The 25029-nt window shown below is 35.5% G+C and overlaps 1 protein-coding gene across 2 annotated transcripts in view; it reads left to right on the top strand.

The window, feature by feature from the left end:
- NRDC (nardilysin convertase) overlaps positions 1 to 25029 on the top strand; it is a 122521-nt gene that overhangs the window by 55584 nt on the left and 41908 nt on the right. Inside the window, exons 3-6 of one of the 2 annotated variants that reach the window (XM_057500207.1) lie at positions 1281 to 1414; positions 2279 to 2348; positions 2505 to 2586; positions 3432 to 3585. In XM_057500207.1, coding sequence (XP_057356190.1) covers positions 1281 to 1414; positions 2279 to 2348; positions 2505 to 2586; positions 3432 to 3585 — 440 coding nt within the window. The remainder of the gene's footprint in view (positions 1 to 1280; positions 1415 to 2278; positions 2349 to 2504; positions 2587 to 3431; positions 3586 to 25029) is intronic. The other variant, XM_036893090.2, reaches the window with a different exon arrangement.

The following is a 25029-nucleotide window of genomic DNA, read 5'->3' as shown; positions in this document are numbered from 1 at the left end:
ATGCTGCCTTTTTTTTCTGAGAATTCAGTATGATATATTCCCTCATATTGATACCTAAATTTCTAGATCATATTAGAAGGGAATGAAAGAACCTAATGTAGTTCGAAGAGGAGATCAAATTGTTTGATTCAGATGCAAGGGTTATACACTAGTGAAAGGAAAGATCTCATGGTTGTAACAATGGAAAATGGTTTATATTCACTGAAAGAATAAGTGTCTGCAAAAGGGAAGTAAAGTAGGTAGTCTAGATAAGAAGGGACTTAAGAGTAGTATAAAGCTTTGCAGTGGTTTTAATGCCGGGGTTCTTGTTCACGGAGCCAAAGAATGAACTTCGCCAACAGTCAAGGTAGGAGAGCAAGGCAGAGGCTTTTATTTAGAGAGAAAGCGAAAAGACAGAGCTCTTGGCTCAAGCCAGGAGGGGACAAGAGAGTCCCCTAGGTGGTGCGTTGTGTAGGGGTTTTATAGGCAGTTGAGAGACAAAGGGCTAGGGATGTACACCTGCTAAGTGGTCTCAAATACCTTTGAAGAAACACTAAGTTTCTTATTAGTTATTTACAAGAATTTTACTGCTCTGATTTCCTCCTAGGATAGCAGCTTCCTGGTCTGGGAGCATATCACTCAAGGCTGCCTGCTTTGCTCCCAAGGTGGGCTGAGTTATTGTCTTACTTTTTAACTAATTGGGTTTCAAGATGGAATCCTTCCTGTTTTTTACTATGTTGTTTTGGGCTTGCAGTAGTTTTGGGCTTGATTGCTACATTGCCCAAGTTGCAACAAATTATTTGTTTAGGGCTGGAGGAAGAAAAGCAGCACTTGGGTAAAGTTAGAAAAATAAGCTGGGCCCCCCAGCAGGCCAAAGCAAATCTCACAATGGTTATCTTGCTTTGTCTTTTTCCAGAGGCCCTCACCCTACTCTGTCTAAGCCCATGGTCCCTGTCTCAAGTTTGATTTAATTTTTGTTTGAAAACTGTGAACCTAATTTAAGGTAAACATGAGAGTTAATAAAAAAAAGTAGGAAGAAATAAGTTTGGGTTTTTGGAGAATTACCTAAGTAAAAGGTTAACTACTTTTCAGAGGTATCGTTTTTATTACCCTCCATTTTGTTCCTCCCAAAAGGAAGTTGTTCTTGATTTGAAAGGTTTGATAAATCAACAAGATTGAAATTTAAGTATGATGTATACCAAATTAAGATTTGTTTAGGACTTTCTTAACTCGATTCTCAAGTATAAATTTCTCAAATATTTCTTGGGTAGATAATTTTCAAGTATGAATTTCTTTTCTAGCAATTGCAGAGCCTGTTTTTGCTGTGGTCAAAGCTGACTGACAGACTGTGGTTTAAGTCATCTTTATACAAAAATGTCTTCAAATTGCTGGTCGACACAAGAAATCTTTATGGGGTAGTTGGAGCTGAAAGCAGGTTAGGCATCTATTAAACATCACAGAACAGGTTAGACTGTTGTGGCTTAAAGAAGTGGATATTCCTCATGGTTTAACTGAGTTATGTGCCTAAGTCTTCAAAATGGGATTTATAGTATCAAGTGGGGCTGTTGGTTCTTCTAAAAATGTCCCAGTTTTCTGGCACATGGTTAGATTTTACACCAGGTACATGGTGTTTTTTAAACTCTCTAAGAGGGTAGCCATTTACCAAACAGTCTGTGTCACCAAATATATTAACCCTTTAAATTGACATTTGTAAAATTAGGGAAAGTTAATAATTCAACTTCCTGTCCTCAAATATTCGAATTGACTGTTTTTTCTCCTTTTTTGTGTTTTTTAATTTAGTGACATAAATGTATGCCCTAATTATTTTAAGTGCACAGTTTGGTGTACCTTTTGACCATCTATTTTGTTAAAAACTAATTATCCCTTGGCTTTGGGAGAATACTGAGAAGTAATGTCTTCTGTAATCATCAATAAGAAGTGAAGAACTAAAAAGCCTCTTTAAAGTTCTGTAGTTTTTAATAGTTAAAGATTTTGTTTTTTAACCATTTATTATCTTGTTAGATGTTTTCCTGACATGTTATCTTAATGCCATTTTAATGAAAACAAAATTTTCTGATTAACATATTGAGAAGCTTGACATTACTAACTGAGTTAATGAATACAGACTAATTGCTTAGATATCTTTAGAGATAATCTACTTAAGATATATTACTTCTACAGATTTCCAAAATCTAATAAATCAGGAAACATAAAATGCTGAAATGCTGACACGATATGATATTTGGGTGGGCTGGCCAGTACCCCTTCCCTTTTTTTCTGTTTCTGCTTTTTCCTTTAGGTCTGCACCTGTTCAGCATTTGGCAGGATGGCAAGAGGAGGAGCAGCAGGGTGAAACTGACACAGTTCTGGTGAGTTTCACTTTGCTGCTCCTCCTGATTCTCAGGGAAGGAATTTTGTTAATTTTCTGTTGGAAAACTCCATCTCCAAGTGAATCCTTAAAATGAGATAACAATATTAGCCCTTTGGGATTGACTCAAAATTTGTATGTGTTCTACTTATTCCAGTCTGCAGCAGCTCTTTGTGTTGGAGTTGGGAGTTTTGCTGATCCAGATGACCTGCCCGGACTGGCACACTTTTTGGAACACAGTAAGATCTTTGTAAAATATAATTCCTGAGTGTTTTGTTTTCTTCCAAATTTGTATGACTTGATTTCAAAGATCAATAACTAATTTGATAGAAGTATGATATGTTTAATAAGAGATAAGGCTAAGAAAAAGTCCCGATGAATATCATGGGGGAAGACAATCTCATTGAATGTACTTACTTGAGGATTAGAATGAGACCACTTAGAAAATGATTTTACAATGTAGGTTTTATTATTACTCAGTTACGGTAAGGCCAATAGATCAGGAGACAATTGGCAATCTCAATGAATCTGGGCTATGGCCTTGGGAGGGGCAGTTTCTTCCAGGGTTAGCAAGGTCCTAAGATGTCAAAGCATCAGAAATACAGAAAATAAAAATGCATGATAATATCAAAACAAAACAGAACATCTTCAGTTTAATTATGAGTGTACCCAAGTAAAATCTGTTTGGATGCTATACAATGATACATATTTAAATCTGTATTTATATTTGCTTTCCTGAATTACTCATTTTTTTATATTCTGGCTTTCTAAGCTATTTGAGGGTAAACTTCATCTCATGAGTTTTTATAATAGCAATAAATTTACATATATTCTTATGTTTGCATTTTAAACTTTTGCAAATCATTTCTTTTTTAAAAAGTGTAGTTTTTTAGTATAAAAGTAATATATGATTATGGAAAATTATAAAAGCAGAAGTGTAATGAAAGTATTATCCAGACATAACCATTGTTAATGTGTTGCTGTATTTATTCCAGTTTTTTTTGTATGTGAAAAATTTCACCCATGATGATAAAAACGTTTTCTATGTCTTTGTGTTCTGTGACTTTGTGTTCTTTCCACTTAGTGGTATTTATGGGTAGTTTGAAATACCCGGATGAGAATGGGTTTGATGCCTTCCTGAAGAAGCATGGGGGTAGTGATAATGCTTCAACAGATTGTGAACGTACAGTCTTTCAATTTGATGTCCAGAGAAAATACTTCAAGGAAGCCCTGGATAGGTAACTAACTCAAAATATATTTTATTTTAATCTTCTGATGCTACCTTACAAATAGACATGTTCGTGGTGCTATGGTATTTCTCTTCAAGCAGTATTCTAATTCTATAGAATTGTCGTATTTTATTTGGGAAGAAAGAACAAACTATTGAATACCTTGGCTCTTGTTCTGTAATACTTAGTTTTTGTATTTAAGATTAAAACGAAACCCTTAAACACCTTTTGAGTTTTGTAAATAATGTATTCTCTAGACTCATTATTGCAATTATTTTTTCTCATTTAGTTAGAAAATATGGAAAACCCGAGAAGCAAAAAAGGGATAAGATTGCTTCTAACTTTACAATCTAAAGCTAACCATGGCTAGCATTTTGGTATATAGCCATCTATATTTTTAAATGTGCATGGGGTATATTATTCATATTCTTTTATATTTTAAAAATGATACATTTATATAACTTATAAAACATGATTTTAAGTGGTTGTGGATTATTTTCATAGAGGTTCCATAATCAGGTCAATGAGTCACGTATTAATGGACAATTGTTTCCAGTTTTGTAGTATTTTAATACTGTGATGAATATTCTAATCTTTGTGAATATCTTTAATTACTGCTTTTAGTTAAACTTAAAGAATTGAGTTTGCTGAGTATATTTGCGTGTATATCTTTAAGACTTAAAAAAAAAAACAACTTTTGATACTCACTGCAAAATTGCTTTCCAGAAAGTTTGTCAGTCTACTAATACAGTTTTGATGTCACAAGGTTGCAGACCAAGATTTACATTACTAAAAAGGAGTCACTTTATCCCAAATTCTAGATATAAGTAAGATTGAAATATAAAAAAAAAAAATCTTGAGTTTGGCCAGTATAATGTAAGTCCCTAGAAGGCAGAAATTTTTGTCTACTTTTTGTTGGTATGTTTCCTGCATTAAGAATTTGGTAGATACTCAGATATTAAATGAATTAATCCATTTCTTTATAGAAAAAGTACCATAAAATCAAACCATAAATGACCAAAAACTTCTCAAAACATGAGAAAGTTCCAGGTTTCTTAAATAAATTGTCATGTTCCTTAAAAGATTATTTTTACCCTGAGAAATCTTTTGCAAAAAGTCCCATAAGTCAAAGCATATACCATTAATTTCAGTGGAATAAATATTTGTGTGCTCCTAAATCCTCAGATTAACAGCCTTTTGGCTAAAGGTGGCTTTTCTTCATTAATCTGTATAATATGGCTGTCTACCTGTTTTCAGCGAATTATTTATTTATTTATTTATTTTTGATATCATTAATGTATAATTACTTGAACAACATTGTGGTTACTAGACTCCCCCCATTATCAAGTCCCCCCCACATAACCCATTACAGTCACTGTCCATCAGCGTAGTAAGATGCTATAGAATCATTACTTGTCTTCTCTGTATTACTGCCTTTCCCATGTCCCCCCCCTACATTATGTGCGCTAATTGTAGTGCCTCATTTTCCCCCTTATCCCTCCCTTCCCACACACCTTCCCCAGTCCTTTTCCCCTTGGTAACTGTTAGTCCATTCTTGGGTTCTGTGAGTCTGCTGCTGTTTTGTTCCTTAAGTTTTTTCTTTGTTCTTATACTCCGCAGATGAGTGAAATCATTTGATACTTGTCTTTCTCCACCTCGCTTATTTCACTGAGCACAATATCCTCTAGCTCCATCCATGTTGTTGCAAATGGTAGGATTTGTTTTCTTCTTATAGCTGAATAATATTCCATTGTGTATATGTACCACATCTTCTTTATCCATTCATCTACTGATGGACACTTAGGTTGCTTCCATGTCTTGGCTATTGTAAAAAGTGCTGCAATAAACAAAAAGTGCTGCAAAAAAATAAAAGTGCGTATGTCTTTTTCAAACTGGGCTGCTGCATTCTTAGGGTAAATTCCTAGGAGTGGAATTCCTGGTCAAACGGTATTTCTATTTTGAGTTTTTTGAGGGACCTCCATACTGCTTTCCACAATGGTTGAACTAGCTTACATTCCCACCAGCAGTGTAGGAGGGTTCCCCTTTCTTCACATCCTCACCAACATTTGTTGTTTGTGTTTTGGATGTCGGCCATCCTAACTGCTGTGAGGTGATATCTCATTGGGATTTTAATTTGCATTTCTCTGATGATTAGCAATGTGGGGCATCTTTTCATGTGCCTGTTGGCCATCTGAATTTCTTCTTTGGAGAAGTGTCTGTTCAGCTCCTCTGCCCATTTTTTAATTGGCTTATTTGCTTTTTGTTTGTTGAGGTTTGTAAGCTCTTTATATATAATTGGGATGTCAACCCCTTATCAGATGTGTCATTTATGAATATATTCTCCCATACTGTAGGATGTCCTTTTGTTCTATTGATGGTATCCTTTGCTGTACAGAAGCTTTTTAGTTTGTTATAGTCCCACTTGTTCATTTTTGCTTTTGTTTCCCTTGCCCAGGGAGATATGTTCATAAAGAAGTCGCTCAATTTTTGCCTATATTTTTTTCTAAGAGTTTTATGGTTTCATGGCTTACATTCAGGTTTTTGATCCATTTTGAGTTTACTTTTGTATATGGAGTTAGACAGTAATCCAGTTGCATTCTCTTACATGTAGCTGTCCAGTTTTGCCAATACCAGGTGTTGAAGAGGCTGTCATTTCCCCATTGTATATCCATAGCTCCTTTATCATATATTAATTGACCATATATGCTTGAGTTTATATCTGGACTCTGTATTCTGTTCCACTGGTCTATGAGTCTGTTCTTCTGCCAGTACCAAATTGTCTTGAGTACTGTGGCTTAGTAGTAGAGCTTGAAGTCAGGGAGCATAATTCTGCCTGCTTTATTCTTCTTTCTCAGGATTGCTTTGACTATTTGGGGTCTTTTGTCATTCCATATGAATTTTAGAACTATCTGCTCTAGTTCATTGAAGAATGCTTTAGGTATTTTGATAGGGATTGCATTAAATCTGTAGATTGCTTTAGGCAGGATGGCCACTTTGACAATATTAATTCTTCCTAGCCAAGAGCATGGGATGAATTTCCATTTATTAGTGTCCTCTTTAATTTCTCTTAAGAGTGTCCTGTAGTTTTCAGGATATAGGTCTTTCACTTCCTTGTTTAGGTTTATTCCTAGGTATTTTATTCTTTTTGATGCAATTGTGAATGGAATTGTTTTCCTGATTTCTCTTTCTGCTAGTTCATTGTTAGTGTATAGGAAAGCCACAGATTTCTGTGCATTAATTTTGTATCCTGCAACTTTGCTGCATTCAGATATTAGATCTACTAGTTTTGGAGTGGATTCTTTAGGGTTTTTTATGTACAATATCATGTCATCTGCAAACAGGGACAGTTCGACTTCTTCCTTGCCAATCTGGATGGCTTTTATTTCTTTGTGTTGTCTGATTGCCATGGCTAGGACCTCCAGAACTACACTGAATAAAAATGGGGAGAGTGGGCATCCTTGTCTTGTTCCTGATCTTAAAGGAATAGCTTTCAGCTTCTCGCTGTTAAGTGTAATGTTGGCTGTGGGTTTGTCATATATGGGCTTTATTATGTTGAGGTACTTGCCCTCTATACCCATTTTGTTGAGAATTTTTATCATGAATGAATGGTGAATTTTGTCAAATGCTTTTTCTGCATCTATGGAGATGATCATGTTCTTTTTGTCCTTTTTGTTGATATAGTGGATGATGTTGATGGATTTTCAAATGTTGTACCATCTTTGCATCCCTTGGATGAATCCCACTTGATCATGATGGATGATCTTTTTGATGTATTTTTGAACTCGGTTTGCTAATATTTTGTACTTTTGCATCTATGTTCATCAGGGATATTGGTCTGTAATTTTCTTTTTTTGTGGTGTCTTTGCCTGGTTTTGGTATTAGAGTGAATTGGTGTTGGCCTCATAGAATCAGTAAATTATATAATAGCTATTTTCAATTGCATACTTAAGGACATGCTTGCAGCACATACATTTGATATTCAGTACTTATGTAATTAATTTAATTCTAAAATAACAGAGAATAGAGGCAAAAGGAATCAATGAAAGCAAAGCAAATAATGTCAAGATTATCTTTACTATGAACTTAGAAAACCAGGAATACTGGGGATGACTTCATATTTGCCCTTATTTCAAAGTTCTTAACTCTTAAGATTCACAAAATCCAAACAGGTCTATTATATGTGAAGAAGTTTTAAGAATTAGACAAACTGAATTCTCATGACTTTATTTTTGGTTAAAAAACAAACCAAAACAAACAAATACAAAAAATCCTCCCAAAGCCCTATATTTGACTATGTCCAAATATAAAGAAGGAAAACTTTCTTTGGAAAAAAACAAGAAGCAAAGGATATGTTGAATAAATTCTGACCACCTTGGAGATGCTGAAATTTGGTATAAAGTCTAAAGAACTTTTTTCGTTTCTTTTTAAAGAGGTTCTATATATTTTGATCTAAGGACTGCTTCAGGAAATCAAGATATTTACATATTTATTAAAAATTTATACTTAAAAAGAACCTTTCAGAATTAAGAGGAATGCTACTGTATTAATAGGAGAAATTAATAAGAATGGTAACATCATAAATGGTAGATAGTGGTACAGCATTAAGTATTGCATATACTATAATAAATATACTTTTAGAATTAGTAAGGAGTAATAAGTCTTTGGGTCATTTAGAAAAATATAGCGTATATCAAGTGTCAGTATTATTTAAATAGGTCAGTAAAATCCAGTTCCTTCACACAGGTAACATTGCTTATCAATATCTTGGATAATTTAAGTAAAAATGACTGAATTTTTACTCCATAAGTAAATAAAAATGGAAGCTGCTTTTGTCTGGGTAGTATTTACTAATTTCATTAAATTTGAACTTTGCTTTACTAGTATTCCAGGGTGAAGGTGAAGGCAAGAAATACCAAAGCACAAATGTCCACAAAGTGGGATGTCTCATAGGAGCTCCTCCTCATAATCAGTTGGGTCTCCAAAAGACTTCACCCTTAGGTTCAGGAAATGGATCAGCCAAACTAAGAAATTATAGTCTACTTTCAAAACATCTGAGTCTTGAATGTCAAGCCATGTTGTGATGTAACGTGGTTCAGAACTGGTAGTGTTATCAGATGCATGAGAGGAGCAAGCACAAATCCTCTCAGAAGGAAAATGCTTCATCCCAGGTCTTAAACTGTTCCTATAGTTTTTCAAGTAAAGTGACCAGCATTTGGCCAAACTTAATAAACAAGCACACAAGAAAACAAGACAACGGTGAGTGAGAAAAGAACATAGGAAAAAGATTTCTAGTGCCGTAGCAATCTTAAGACATTGGAATAATTAGATACAAATTACAAAAATGATTAGACTTTGTTTTTAAAGAAATAAGGACGAGTTTGAATACAGTTGCAAGCTGAATATTTAGGAAACTAAAATGTGACCTATGACATTTGAAAATTAAAAAGAACATCTTGAACTTTCATCATTAAAATTGAGAAACAAATGGACAGGTTTAAGTAAAGAGTAAATATAGCTAAAGAAATAATTAGGAACCAGAAGACAGGCGAAAAGGCATCTCAAATACAGGAGAAAGAGGGAAAGAAGCTGAAAAATAGAGAAAAAAATAGAAGAGGCATAGAGGATAGAGTGAAGACTTAAAGTCCTAGAAGGAGGAAAGAGAAAAATGTAGAGGACAGAATATTTGAAGAGTAGGTCACTAGAAATTTTCCAGAACATCAAGTTGGATTAGAGAGGTCTGACAAATTCCAGAAGTATACATTAACAGAAATCCACATGTGGAAAAACATAGTGATGGTAAAGGAAACTGAATATAGAAAATCCTTGCCAAATAAAAGGGCAAAATTCCTTTAGAGGACTATTAGTTATTAGATGGATGGATGACTATTTCACAGCAGTAGTGGAAGCTAAAGGACAGTGGGATATCTGCTATAGCCTGAAAAAAAAAAAGCTCCCGACTGCAGTCTACACCATGCAAAAATTTCTTTAAAGAATGATTGTAAAATAGATCATCAGACTCATTTGTAGGTGTGTAATCAACTGACTTACTAAAGGAAATTCTAAATTATTTCTGGCGGAAGGAAAATGAAGTTCAGAGATGAAAAAAAGAAGAATGAAAGTAATTTTATGTTAATAAATTTAAATGCACATGGATTATTTAAAACAATTATATTTTAAAGGTATATGAAAAATACATACATATATTTTTAATTTAAAGAATTACAAAAATAGCTTATCAGGAGTAAGGGTAAATGGAGAAAAAAGGTTTTTTTGTAAGGCATTGATGAGTTAAAGGGATACATATAATATTTTCTAGGTAACTTTTAAAAGAACAAAACTTGAGTGTAAAAATTCCAAACCAGTATAGGGAAACATTTAGAATAATTTTTTAAAAAACATTTAATAAAGTGCTAAATTGAATGGCACCTATTCTAAATTCTAAAGGAGCTGACTAGAAAGATGGGAAGTAAAGGGAGGGTTCATGAAGGAGATTATGTATTCTGGAACAGAAGGTAGAGTAGGAACTGGCTTAGGCTGGAGACAGCGCACAGTCCAGTCCCCTTTTTAATGACTATGATGGAGACTACTAGCTTTCTAACAGATTCCCTTCTCAATTGATAAGAGTTGCAGCTGGGGTGTGGCTGCCCACCTTGAACTGAAATTTTCAGCCTCTGCTGCAGCTAGGTGTACAGCCTGCTTTGAAGATAATTTCTGGCCCTGTACCTTAGCAGGAAAGGCAACAACTGATGGAGGTCATGTGTTAAAAAATAATGGAACCATTTGAAAGTCCCAGTATAGGAGAGCTGCCTACTAATCTGGTTCAGTTATCCTAGACTGTCATAGGTGCAAGAAATAAACTTCTCTCTTGATCGAGTCATATATTTTGTCCTTTGATACAGTGCTAACATTACCCTAACATATGTTTATGCATATGTATAAATACACCACTTTTACAAAAATGTAAGTGTACTAAACAGTACATTTCACCAATGGATATCTTTCTATAGTTTTTCAACCTTATTTTGAAAAACTTCAAATATACAGAGAAGTTGAAAGAATAGTACAAATAACACCATTACACTTTATCTTGCCAATTTGCTTTATCTATCTGTATTTGTCTAAACAATTTCAAAGTGACTAAACTTAATGATACTTCACCCCTAAATATTTCAAATGCATGTCCTATGAAAATAGACATTCTCTTACAAAGCCACAATACCATTATCTTACTTAAGAAAATTGAGTAGTTCCATAACATTATCTAATATGTAGAGATATTCAAATTGAATTGTTCCCAAAATGTAGCTATTTGATTTTTTCTATGATCCAATCAAGGTACTTGCATTGCTTGCAGTTATTATATCTTTTAGTCTTTAGTTCTCTGCCCTTTTTGCTTTTCCATGATTTTTACTATTTTGAAGAGTTATAGAATGTCTTATATTCTGAATGTGATTACTTCCTCACAGTGACATTCAAGTTAAAACATTTCTTAAAAAAATAATAACTTCAAAGAAGATAAAAATGAAAGACAAAAAATAGGACAAAGACATATAGTACAAAGTAGGATAGAGGTAGATGTAGATCCATATATATTATTAATTTCCATTAAATGTATATGAGCTAACTTATGACTAAAAGACAAGCATTGTCAGACTGGGTTTTTAAGCTAATTAAGTAGTTCTCAAGACTTAGATATAAACATAAGAATGCAGAAAGGTTGAAATTAAAAGGGTCATAAAATATACCTTGCAGATACGTATAATGATGTGAAGAAGGCCAATGTAGTTCTATTGACATCATGAAAAAATAGACTTTAAGGGAAAAAATATATTGCTGTTCAAGAGGCTGAACAAAATTTACTGGTAAAATATAACTAGAAAGACATAATTGTCACATAGCACAGCCTCAAAACATATCCCTTATTAGGATAATGCACAAATAACCAACCACAATAGGAGATTTAATACTTCTCAGTAATTGACAGAAAAATTGCCAAAAATTGTCAAAATCAACTTCCTAAGAACTCTGAAAATACCAAAAGCTTGCAACAATCCAGGGGATTGCAATTTACTTAAGCAAGTGGCTGAATCTAAGTAAGAACAGTCAGCTTTGTGGTATTTTAACTTGCCCTTTTCCCATTTACCTCTACCCAGCTCCACAGTAGTCTTGCAAACTAACAGTTCCCACAATCACAGTAAAAGCCATCTAACAGCTACTCATAGAGGCTGGATGGATTTGGAGCTTTCTAAGAACATCATTCTGGAGAATTGTCATTATTTGACTTGTCTGACAGTTCCCTGGAAACCAGTACTTACAGGATTTTTCTGTATGTAACCTGAGTGAGCTCAACCATTGAAAAAATCTTTTTTCTCTGGAGGTATATGTCCAAAACATTTAGAGGCAGTTGTTTATCTTTGTGACTGCCTAAGGCAATGGATAACAGTTGGGGCAAACAGATAAACTATCGAAAAATCTTTAAAGGAAAAACTGGGAAATGAGATGTACAAAAAGGCTTTGAAAAGCTTGAACATATTCCTGGGGATCTTGAAGTCCATATACATGCATATGGCTGTGCGCATGCTCAAGAAAAACCTGAGGTCTTTAGTCTCTCAGCTTGGCTAATCTCTGTGCAAACAGGATATGGTGGCTAAAGCAGGGTTGTAAATTGCCTAATTGAATGCTGAAGGCGTAGCACAGTATGCACATAGAGGCCCTTGGAAAGGCTGGGAGACTTACTGATTCCAGTCATTTGAAGAAGTCTCTGTGCAACCAGAGATTACCACTAAGCTAACCAAGCAGTGGTTATACTTGTCAAAGAATACAGACTTTACAGAATTAGTTGAAGAAAGTTTGTAAATAATCAGTAATAACAAACCCTGAGGAGGGAAAAACATCTTGATTTCCAAAGTTGTGACATACTATCTAAAATATTGTTTTCAACAGAAAATTATGAGGGCTACAAAGTAGGCCCATACACGGGAAAAATAGCTGTCAATAGGAACTGTCTGTGAGCCCAGATTCGAGACTTCCTAGACAAAACTTTAAATCAACTCTTTAAAATTTGTTAAAAGAACTAAGAAAATTAAGTCTCAGAACTAAAGGTAAGTGTGATAATGATGTCTCATTAAAAGAGAATTATCAGTAGAGAGGTACAAATTATTAAGTAGAACCAAGTAGAAATTCTGGATTTTTAAAGTACAACTCAAATAAAAAATTCACTAGGAGGGCTCAATAGCAGATTAGAGATAGCAGAGGAAAGAATCAATGAACTTGAATTTAGGTCATTTGGGATTATCTAGTCTGAGGGATAGAAAAAAAAAGAATGAAGAAAAAACAGAGCCTCACAGGTATGTGGGACACTGTTAAGCACACTAGCATTGTGGGAGTACTAAAAGGAAATGAAAAAGAGATAGGAATAATTCTTGAAGACATAATATGCAAACTTCCCAAATTTGATGAAAGACAAGAATCTGCACAGTCAAGAAGCTCACCAGATTCCAAGGAGGATAAACATAATGGCATCCATAACAATGACATCCACAAAAAGATGCATTATAGTTAAATTTTCAAAAGCCAAATACTAAAGGAGTCTTGAAAGTAGCAAGAAAGGAGCAGCTCTTCTCATACAAGATAATCTCAATAAGGAAAAGATAATCTCAATAAGGAAATTAGCTGATTTCCCATCAGAAACCATGGAGGCAAGAAGGCAATGGTATGACATATTCATAGAAAAACACTATCAACCACGAATTCTAAATCTGGCAAAAATATCTTTCTAAATGGAAAAATTAACACATCTTTGGAAAAACTGAAACCTAAGTTTGTCACTTGATCTTCTCTATATGACATTAAATGGAGTCTTTCAGGCTGTAATAAAAAGAAATTCAAATCCATATGAAGAAATGAAGTGGAGCTAATAAGATAACTCGTATATTAGGTAAATATAAAAGTATAAATACACTTTTTATTAGTAAACTTTTTCCTATCTGATTTAAAAGACATCCACTTGTATAAAGCAAAAATTATAAATCTTTGTTACTAGGCATATGATGTATAAAGATATGATTTATATGACAATAGGACAGGAGGGGTGGGAGAACAGACATATAGAACAAAATTTTTTTAATACTAGTGAAATTAAGTATGTTCTGATTCAGAATGGATTGTTCCAAGTTAAGATGTTATGGTTTATTCATAGATACCCTTTCTTAGTTTGAGGAAATTCAAAAAATGTAGTAAATAACAAAGGAATTAAAATGGTACACTAGAAAATATCTATTTTAACAAAAACAATTCAGCAGTGCAAAACTGGGGGGCAAAGATATGACTTATGGAAAGCAAATAGCAAAGGTAAGGGAATCCTGCCTCATTAGTAATTAAATTAAATATAAATAGATCAAACATTCCAATTAAAACACAGATATTGGCAGAATGGACAAACATGATTCAACCACATATGGTGTCTGTTAAGAAACACACTTTAGATTACAATAAACACTATATTGGTAATGAAAGGATGAAAAAAGATACACCATGCAAATGGTAACTAAAAGGGAGCTGGAGTGGCTATGCTGATATTAGACAAAAGAGACTTTAAGGTGAAAATTGTTATTAGAGACAAAGGAATTTTATAATTATAAAAGGGTCAATCCACCAAGAAGACAGCAGTTATAAATATACATTCTTCTATCAAAATAGCCACAAAATACATGAAGCAAAACTGACAGATTGAAAGTAGAAATACATCATTTTATAGTAGTTGGAAATGTAAATATCCCACCTTTAATAAAGTATAGAACAGCTAGATACATCAGCAAATACAAGACATGAATAACAGTATAAACAAATTGACATCTGTAGAACACTCCACCCCAGCTAGACACAATGCACATTCTTCTTAAGTGCAGCATGGTTGTTCTCCAGCATACACATGTATTGGGTCACAAAAATTCCTAATAAACTTGGAAGGATTGAAATACAGTGATTGTTCTATAACTATAATGGAATGCACTTAGAAATCAATAATAGAAGGAAATTTGGGAAATTCTACAAATCTGTACAAATTAGTACACTCCTAAATAATCAATAGGTTAAAGAAGAAATCACAAAGGAAATTCAGAAACACTTAGTGACTAATGTAAACAATATACAAAAACTCCTGGGATGCATCAAAAGCAGTGCACAGGGATAAATTTATAGTAAACGCCTCCATTAAAAAAGAAAGATCTCAAGTCAGTAACCTAAACTTTCACCTCATTTGTCTAGGTAAAGAAAAGCAACCTTAACCCAAGTAAGCAGAAGGAAGGATATAATAAAAAAAAAAGTGGAAAGAAAAATAGTAGAAAACAATAGAGAAAATAAACAGAAATTGGTTGTTTGAAAAGATCAACAAATTGACAAGACTTTCATCTACATTGGCTGAGAAAAAGGAAGACTCATAATCTGAAATGAAAGTGTGAACATTACTATGATTTTACCACAATAAAAAGGACTGTAATGGAATACTGTGAACAGTTGTATGCCAATACATAACCCTGATGAAATGGACAAATTATCTAGAAAGATAAAAACTACTGAAACTGACTGAAGAAGACAAAAAATCTCAATAGACCTGTAACAAGAGATTGGATTAGTAATCAGAAAACCTTCCAGTGAGACATGTAGGTATAGATGACTTCATTGGTTAATTCTACCCAATATTTAAGGGAGAATTAACACTAATGCTTCATCATAAATTATTCCAAAAAGGAGGGACACTTCCTAATTTGTATGAAGCTAGTGTTATTCTGATACCAAAATTAGACAGTGATGCCAAAGGAACACTACAGACTAATATCCCTTATGAATATAGATGTGGAAATCCTCAACAAAATACTGTGAAACTGAATCCAGCAACATATGGAAAGAACTATATATCATGACCATGTGGGGTTTATCCCAGGAATTCAATGTTAGTTCACAAAAATTAACCAATGTAATATGTCATGTTAATAGAAGGGACTTCCCAAATTGATGTACAGATTCAACTTAGGACTTACCAAATTTTAACTGCCTTTCTTGAAGAAATTGATGAGCTGATCATAAAATTCATATGGAATGAAAGAGACTACAAATATCTTGAAAAAGAACAAAGGTGTATATGAGAAACCCTACAAATATCTTGAAAAAGAACAAAGGTGTATATGAGAAACCCTACAAATATCTTGAAAAAGAACAAAGGTGTATATGAGAAACCCACAGCCAACATTATACTTAAGAGCGAGAAGCTGAAAGCTTTTCCCTTAAGATCGGGAACAAGACAAGGATGCCACTCTCCCCACTTTTATTCAACATAGTTCTGTAGTTCCTAGCCACAGCAGTCAGACAACACAAAGAAATAAAAGGCATCCAGATTGATAAGGAAGAAGTCAAAATGTCACTGTTTGCAGATGACATGATATTGTACATAAAAAACCCTAAAGAATCCACTCCAAAACTACTAGATCTAATATCTGAATTCAGCAAAGTTGTGGGATACAAAATTAATGCACAGAAATCTGTTTCATTCCTATACACTAAAGATGAACTAGCAGAAAGAGAAATCAGGAAAACAATTCCATTCACAATTGCATCAAAAAGAATAAAATACCTAGGAATAAACCTAAACAAGGAGTGTAAGACCTATACCCTGAAAAATACAGGACACTCTTTAAAGAAATTAAAGAGGACACTGGACACTAATAAATGGAAATTCATACCATGCTCTTGGCTAGGAAGAATTAATATCGCCAAAGTGGCCATTCTGCCTAAAGCAATCTACAGATTTAATGCAATCCCTATCAAAAACCTACTGCATTCTTCAATGAACTAGAGCAAATAGTACTAAAATTCATATGGAATGACGAAAGACCCCGAATAGTCAAAGCAATCCTGAGAAGGAAGAATAAAGCAGGCGGAATTACGCTCCCTGTCTTCAAGCTCTACTACAAAGCCACAGTAATCAAGACAATTTGGTACTGGCAGAAGAACAGACCCATAGACCAGTGGAACAGACTAGAGAGTCCAGATATAAACCCAAGCATATATGGTCAATTAATATATGATAAAGGATCCATGGATATACAATGGGGAAATGACAGCCTCTTCAACACCTGGTGTTGGCAAAACTGGACAGCTACATGTAAGAGAGTGAAACTGGATTATTGTCTAACCCCATACAGAAAAGTAAACTCAAAATGGATCAAAGACCTGAATGTAAGTCATGAAACTGTAAAACTCTTAGAAAAAAATATAGGCAAAAATCTCTTGGACATAAATATGAGCAACTTCTTCATGAACATTTCTCCCTGGGTAAGGGAAACAAAAGCAAAAATGAACAAGTGGGACTATGTCAAACTAAAAAGCTTCTGTACAGCAAAGGATACCATCAGTAGAACAAAAAGACATCCTACAGTATGGGAGAATATATTCATAAATGACAGACCTAATAAAGGGTTGACATCCAAAATATATAAAGAGCTCACACACTTCAATAAACAAAAACCAAATAATCCAATAATAAAATGGGCAAAGGATATGAACAGACACTTCTCCAAAGAAGAAATTCAGATGGCCAACAAACACATGAAAAGATGCTCCACATCACTAATCATCAGGGAAATGCAAATTAAAACCCCAATGAGATATCACCTCACAGCAGTTAGGATGGCCAACATCCAAAAGACAAACAGCAAGAAACATAGGCAAGGATGTGGAGAAAGGGGAACCCACCTACACTGCTGGTGGTAATGTAAGCTAGTTCAACCATTGTGGAAAGCAGTATGGAGGTTCCTCAAAAAACTCAAAATAGAAATACCGTTTGACCCAGGAATTCCACTCCTAGGAATTTACCCTAAGAATGCAGCAGCCCAGTTTGAAAAAGACATATGCACTCCTATGTTTATTGCAGCACTATTTACAATAGCCAAGACATGGAAGCAACCTAAGTGTCCATCAGTAGATGAATGGATAAAGTAGAGGTGGTACATATACACAATAGAATATTATTCAGCTATAAGAAGAAAACAAATCCTACCATTTGCAACAACATGGGTGTAGCTAGAGGATATTATGCTCAGTGAAATAAGCGAGGTGGAGAAAGACAAGTATCAAATGATTTCACTCATTTGTGGAGTATAAGAACAAAGAAAAAACTTAAGGAACAAAACAGCAGCAGACTCACAGAACCCAAGAATGGACTAACAGTTACCAAAGGGAAAGGGACTGGGGACGATGGGTTAGAAGGAAGGGATAATGGGGAAAATGGGGCATTACGATTAGCACACATAATGTAGGGGGTGGGGGCATGGGAAAGGCAGTGTATACAGTGAAGACAAGTAATGATTCTATAGCATCTTACTACACTGATGGACAGTGACTGTAATGGTTTATGTGGGAGGAACTTGATATTAGAAGGAGTCTGGTAACCATAATGTTCAAGTAATTGTACATAAACTATATCAAAAAAAAAAGAAAGAAAGAAGAACAAAGGTGAAGGACTCATGTGTCCAATTTCAAAACTTACTCAAAGTTATGGTAATTTTGACAACATGGTTCTGGCGTAAAAGCAGACTTACAGATCAGTGGGACATAATTGAGACTCCAGAAAAACAGTTACATTTACAGTCACTTGCAAGGGTGCCAATTCAATGGGGAAGAATAAATTTTCAACAAATGCTCTGCGACTACTGGATATCTACATGCAGAAGAATGATGTTAGATCCTTTGTGCACGCCATATACAAAAATTAACAAATTGAGTCATAGGCTTTAAGATAAAAAACTATAAAGCTCTGAAGAAAACACACATTGCATGGTGTACTGGATAATAGAGAAATGGAAAAGTAAAATCCGAGATGGAGACTGCAAGTGGGAACCCACAGTCAGCTCCCCTGGGACAAAAGAAAAGTTAAACATAAGAGTTACTGTATGACCCTGCAATTCCACACTGAGTACATACCCTAGAGAACTGAAAACATGTCTGCATAAAAATTTGTGTATGAATGTTTATAGCATTACTCATAATAGGTCAGAAGTGGAAATAACCAAAATGCCAGCAAGTAATGGTCTAATCAACGGAATGGATAAAAAGTGGTTATTCCATACAAGAGAATATTACTAGGCAGTAAGAAGAGATTGAAGTCCTGATTAAGTGCTGCAACATGAATGGATCTTATCTTGAAAACATTATGCTGTGAAAGGTCAGACACAAAAGGCCCCATAGTGTGATTCCAATTACATGAAATGTCCAGATTAGGCAAATCCACAAAGACCAAAGGTAGGTAAGTGGTTGCCAGGGGCTGGGAGAATGGGGAATGACTATTAATGGCCACAGGGTATATTTTTGAGGTAATGGAAAATTTCTGAACTTAGTTGTCATGGTTGCACATTCCTGTGTATGTAGTAAAATACACATAACTGCTATAAAAGGAGATATCTCATAGTATGTGAATTATTTCTCAGAAAAAAATGAACAGGAGTTTAAGAAAGCTAAATTTTGTTTCTTTGAGGAAACTGATAAAATTGATAGACTGGTCAAGGGAATGAGAGAGAGTATGTGCAAATATCAATAATGAAAAAGAATATGACTTACGATCTTGCAGATATTGTATAAAGTATTTTGAACCTATGCCAGTATATGAATAATATTAAGTGCATAAATTCTTAGTAATACAGTTCACAAAACCTGTACAAGGGAAATTATAATTAAAAGTTTGAGTAATTTATAACCATTAAGAAATGAATCAGTAGTGGAAAATCTCAAAAATAAACATTTAAGGGAGATTCTCAAGATGGCGGCATGAGTACGGTGGTGGAAATTTCCTCCCAAAACCATACACATTTCGAAAATACAGCAAATCCAACTATTCCTAAAAGACCAGAAGATACAGTACCACAGTCAGGCTACATCTATATCTGCAAGAACTCAGCATCTCATGAAAAGGGTAAGATACAAAGCCATGACCCGGTGGGACCCGAGCACTCCCCCCACCCCAGCTCACCAGCAGGAGGAAGAGAATCAGAGTGGGGAGGGAGTGGAAGCCCAGGACTGCTAAATAATTTAGCCCTAGTAATCTGCACTGGGAGCACAGACACATATTGCATGGTGTACTGGATATTAGAGAAATGGAAAAGTAAAATCCAAGATGGAGACTGCGAGTGGGTACCCACAGCCAGCTCCCATGGGACCAAAGAAAAGCAGGCATGTTTTAAAAGTCTTAAAGGGACAAGGGCTCAACAGATGGACAAAATTGTCCTAGCACACTCAGCCCAGCAGGCTGGGAATCTTGAGGAACTTCAGGCCCCATAACCCCCTAGGGGGTAAAGCAACCCCGAAGCCACTCACAGTGATAAGCAGTCTGCCTTTCATTCCCCCTGGCCGGCACTGCAAGTAAACCGGCTGACCCACCACAGCTGCAGAGCAACTGGGGAACAGCCCCGCCCACAGCAATCACACAGAGTCTCCTCCCAGCGCACAGCTAACCGAGACAGACAGAGAAAGCCAGAGCAAGGTCCAGAAGGCATGAAGCGGCACCATTCTCACAGGAGAACACATCCGGCATGTCTGCCACCCCCCGCAGTGCACTTGGTTATCCCAAGGGCCGCCCCGCCCACGGCAGCTCAGGGCATTACCCCAGAGACTGTTCCCAGTGTGTGGGTAATTGGCACAGGTAGCGGAAACCAGAGCATGGTCCAGAAGGCATGAAGGGGCACAATTCCCACAGGAGAATGCACACGGCATGGCTGCGACTCCCCGCAGTGCTCTAGGCTATCCTGAGGGCCACTTGGTCCACGGCAGCTCGGGATTAACCTGGAGGTTGCTTCCAGTGTGCAGGTAACCTACACAGGCAGCAGAGAAGGGCAAGGTGACCAGCAAGCAGGAAGAGACTTTGTTCTCCCAGCTGACACATAGACCACCTGCCTACGACTACCTCTATCACCATGAAAAGGCAGAAGAATTTGGTCCAGTCCAGAATTACCCAGACAACCCCTGAGATAGGGCCTGGTGAGGTAGATATAACCAAACTTCCTGAAGAAGAATTCAAAATAAAGGTCATAACCATGCTGATGGACCTGCAGAGAAATATCCAAGAGCTATGGGATGAAGTCAGGAGGGAGAATACAGAAATAAAACAATCTCTGGAAGGACTGAAGAGCAGACTGGATGAGGTGCAAGAGACTGTAAATGGAATAGAAATCAGAGAACAGGAATAAAGAGAAGCTGAGGCAGAGAGAAATAAAAGGATCTCCAGGAATGAAAGAATATTAAGAGAACTGTGTGACCAATCTAAATGGAACACTATTCACATTATATATATATATATATATATATATATGAAGAAGAAGAGAGAGAAAAAGGGATAGAAAGTGTCTTGGAAGAAATAATTGCTGAAAACTTCACCAAACTGGGAGAGGAAATAGTCTCTCAGACCATGGAAGCACACCGATCTCCCAACACAAGGGACCCAAGGAGCACAACACCAAGACATATCATAATTAAAATGGCAAAGATCAAAGACAAGGACAGAGTATTAAAGGCAGCCAAAGAAAGAAAAAAGGTCACTTACAAAGGAAAATCCATCAGACTTCTCAACAGAAACCTTACAGGCCAGAAGACAATGGCATGATATATTTAATGCAATGAAACAGAAGGGCCTTGAACCAAGAATACTGTATCCAGCACGATTATCATTTAAATATGAAGGAGGGATTAAACAATTCTCAGACAAGCCAAAGTTGATGGAATTTGCCTCCCACAAATCACCTCTACAGAATATTTTAAAGGGACTGCTCTAGATGGAAGCACTCCTAAGGCTAAATAGATGTCACCAGAGAAAATGAAATCACAGCAAAGAAAGAAGACCAACCAAATACTAACTAAAGGCAAAAAATAAAATCAACTACCCACAAAAGCAGTCAAAGGAAAGACAAGAGTACAGAATAAAACACCTGACATACAAAGAATGGAGGAGGAAGGGAGAGAAATAAAGAATCATCAGACTGTGTTTATAATAGCTTAATAAGAGTGTTACAGTTCGATGGTTAGATAGTAAAGAAGCTACCCTTGAACCTTTGTTAACCATGAATCGAAAGCCTACAATAGCAATATGTACATATGTATCAATAATTACTGAAAATGTAAATGGACTGAATGCGCCAATCAAAAGACACAGAGTAATAGAAAGGATAAAAAAGCAAGACCCATCTATATGCTGTTTACAAAAGACTCACCTCAAACCTAAAGACATACACAGACTAAAAGTGAAGGGATGGAAAAAAGATATTTCATGCAAACAACAGGGAGAAAAAAGCAGAAGTTGCAGTACTTGTGTCAGACAAAACAGACTTCAAAACAAAGAAAGTGACAAGAGATAAAGAAGGACATTTCATAATGATAAATGGGGTAGTCCAACAAGAGGATATAACCATTATAAATATCTATGCACTGAACACAGGAGCACCTACATATGTGAAATAAATACTAATAGAATTAAAGGAGGAAATAGAATGCAATACATTCATTTTAGGAGATTTCAACACAACACTCACTCCAAAGGACAGATCCACCAGACAGAAAATAACGAATGACACAGAGGCACAGAACAACACACTAGAAGAGATGGATCAAACAGACATCTACAGAACTCTACGCCCAAAAGCAGCAGGGTACACATTCTTCTCAAGTGCACATGGAACATTTTCCAGAATAGACCACATACTAGGCCATAAAAAGAGCCTCAGTAAATTTAAAAAGACTGAAATTCTACCAACCAACTTCTCAGATCACAAAGGTATAAAACTAGAAATAAATTGTACAAAGAAAACAAGGCTCACAAACAAATGGAGCCTTAACAACATGCTCCTAAATAATCAGTGGATCAATGACCAAATTAAAACAGATCAACCAATATATGGAGACAAATGAAAACAACAGCACAACACCCCAACTTCTGTTGGATGCAGCAAAGGCAGTTCTAAGAGGAAAGTATATAACAATAAAGGGCTATTTAAAAAAGGAAGAACAATCCCAAATGAATAGTCTTAATTCACAATTATTGCAACTGGATAAGGAAGAACAAATGAGGCCCAAAGTCAGGAGAAGGAGGGACATAATAAAGATCAGAGAAGAAATAAAATAAAATTGAGAAGAATAAAACAATAGGAAAAAAATCAATGAAACCAAGAGCAGGTTCTTTGAGAACAGAAACAAAATAGATAAACCCTTAGCCAGACTTATTAAGAGAGAAAGAGAATCTACACGCATAAACAGAATCAGAAATGAGAAAGGAAAAATGACAGACACCACAGAAATACAAAGAATTATTAGAGAATACCATGAAAATATATATGCTAATAAACTGGATAACCTAGAAGAAATAGACAACTTCCTAGAAACATACATCCTTCCAAGACTGACCAAGGAAGAAACAGAAAATCTAAACAGACCAATTACCAGCAATGAAATTGAATCAGTAATCAAAAATCTACCCAAGAACAAAAACCCCAGACCAGATGGATTCCCCACTGAATTTTATGAGACATTTAGAGAAGACATAATACCCATTGTCCTTAAAGTTTTCCAAAAAATAGAAGAGGCGGGAATACTTCCAAACTCATTCTATGAAGCCAGCATCACTCTAATACCAAAACCAGGCAAAGACACCACAAAAAAAGAAAATTACAAACCTATATACCTGATGAACGTAGATGCAAAATACTGAACAAAATATTAGCAAACCAAATTAAAAAATACATCAAGAGGATCACACACCATGATCAAGTGGGATTCATCTCAGGGATGCAAGCATGGCACAACATTCAAAATTCTATCAACATCATCCACCACATCAACAGAAAGAATGGCAAAAACCACATGATCATCTCCATAGATGATGAAAAAGCATTCAACAAAATTCAACATCCATTCATGATAAAAACTCTCAACAAAATGGGTATAGAGGGCAAGTACCTCAACATAATAAAGGCCATAAATGACAAACCCACAGCCAACATCATACTTAACAGTGAGAAGCTGAAAGCTTTTCCCCTGAGATTGGGAACAAGGCAAGGATGCCCACTCTCCCAACTTTTATTCAACATAGTAATGGAGGTCCTAGCCATGGCAATCAGACAACACAAAGAAATAAAAGGCATTTAGATGGGTAAGGAAGAAGTCAAACTGTCACTATTTGCAGATGACATGATACTGTACATAAAAAAACTGTACAGAATCCACTCCAAAACTACTAGAACTAATATCTGAATTCAGCAAAGTTGCAGGATACAAAATTAATACACAGAAATCTGTTGCTTTCCTGTTGCTAACAATGAACTAGCAGAAAGAGAACTGAGGAAAACGATTCCATTCACAGTTGCCTCAAAAAGAATAAAATACCTAGGAATAAACCTAACCACAAAGTGAAAGACATATACCCTGAAAACTAGAAGACACTCGAGAGAAATTAAAGAAGATACCAATAAATGGAAATTCACCCCATGCTCTTGGTGGGAAGAATCAATATTGTCAAAAAGGTCATTCTGCCTAAAGCAACCTACAGATTCAGTGCAATCTCTATCAAAGTACCAATAGCATTCTTCAACGAACTGGAACAAATAGTTCTTTCATATGGAACCAGAAAAGATCCCAAATAGCCACAGCAGTCCTGAGAAGGAAGAATAAAGCAGGGGGAATATAGCTTCTCAACTTTAAGCTCTACTACAAAGCCACAGTAACCAAGACAATTTTGTATTGCCACAAGAACAGACCCATAGACCAGTGGAACAGAACAGAGAGTCCAGATATTAACCCAAACATATATGTCAATTAATATACCATAAAGGAGCCGTGAATATACAGTGGGGAAATGACAGCCTCTTCAACAGCTGATGTTGGCAAAACTGGAGAGCTACATGTAAGAGAATGAAACTGGATCATTGTCTAATCCCATACACAAAAGTAAATTCAAAATGGATCAAAGATCTGAATGTAAGTTATGAAACTATAAAACTCTTAGAAAAAAATATAGGCAAAAATCTCTTGGACATAAACATGAGCAAATTCTTCATGAACATTTCTCCCCTGGCAAGGGAAACAAAAGCAAAAATGAACAAGTGGGACTATATCAAGCTGAAAAGCTTCTGTACAGCAAAGGACACCATTAATAGAACAAAAAGGCATCCTACAGTATGGGAGAATATATTCATAAATGCCAGATCCGATAAAGGGTTGACATCCAAAATATATAAAGAGCTCTCGCACCTCAACAGACAAAAAGGAAATAATGTAATTAAGAAATGGGCAGAGGATCTTAACAGACACTTCTCCAAAGAAGAAATTCAGATGGCTAACAGACACATGAAAAGATACTCCACATCCCTAATCATCAGAGAAATGCAAATTAAAGCCAAAATGAGATATCATCTCACACCAGTTTGG

Source organism: Manis pentadactyla, chromosome 4 (genome assembly GCF_030020395.1).
Source record: "Manis pentadactyla isolate mManPen7 chromosome 4, mManPen7.hap1, whole genome shotgun sequence".
NCBI classification, from domain to species: Eukaryota; Metazoa; Chordata; class Mammalia; order Pholidota; family Manidae; genus Manis; species Manis pentadactyla.
The sequence above is the reverse complement of the archived record's forward strand: the minus strand, read 5'-3'. Positions and strand labels throughout refer to the sequence as shown.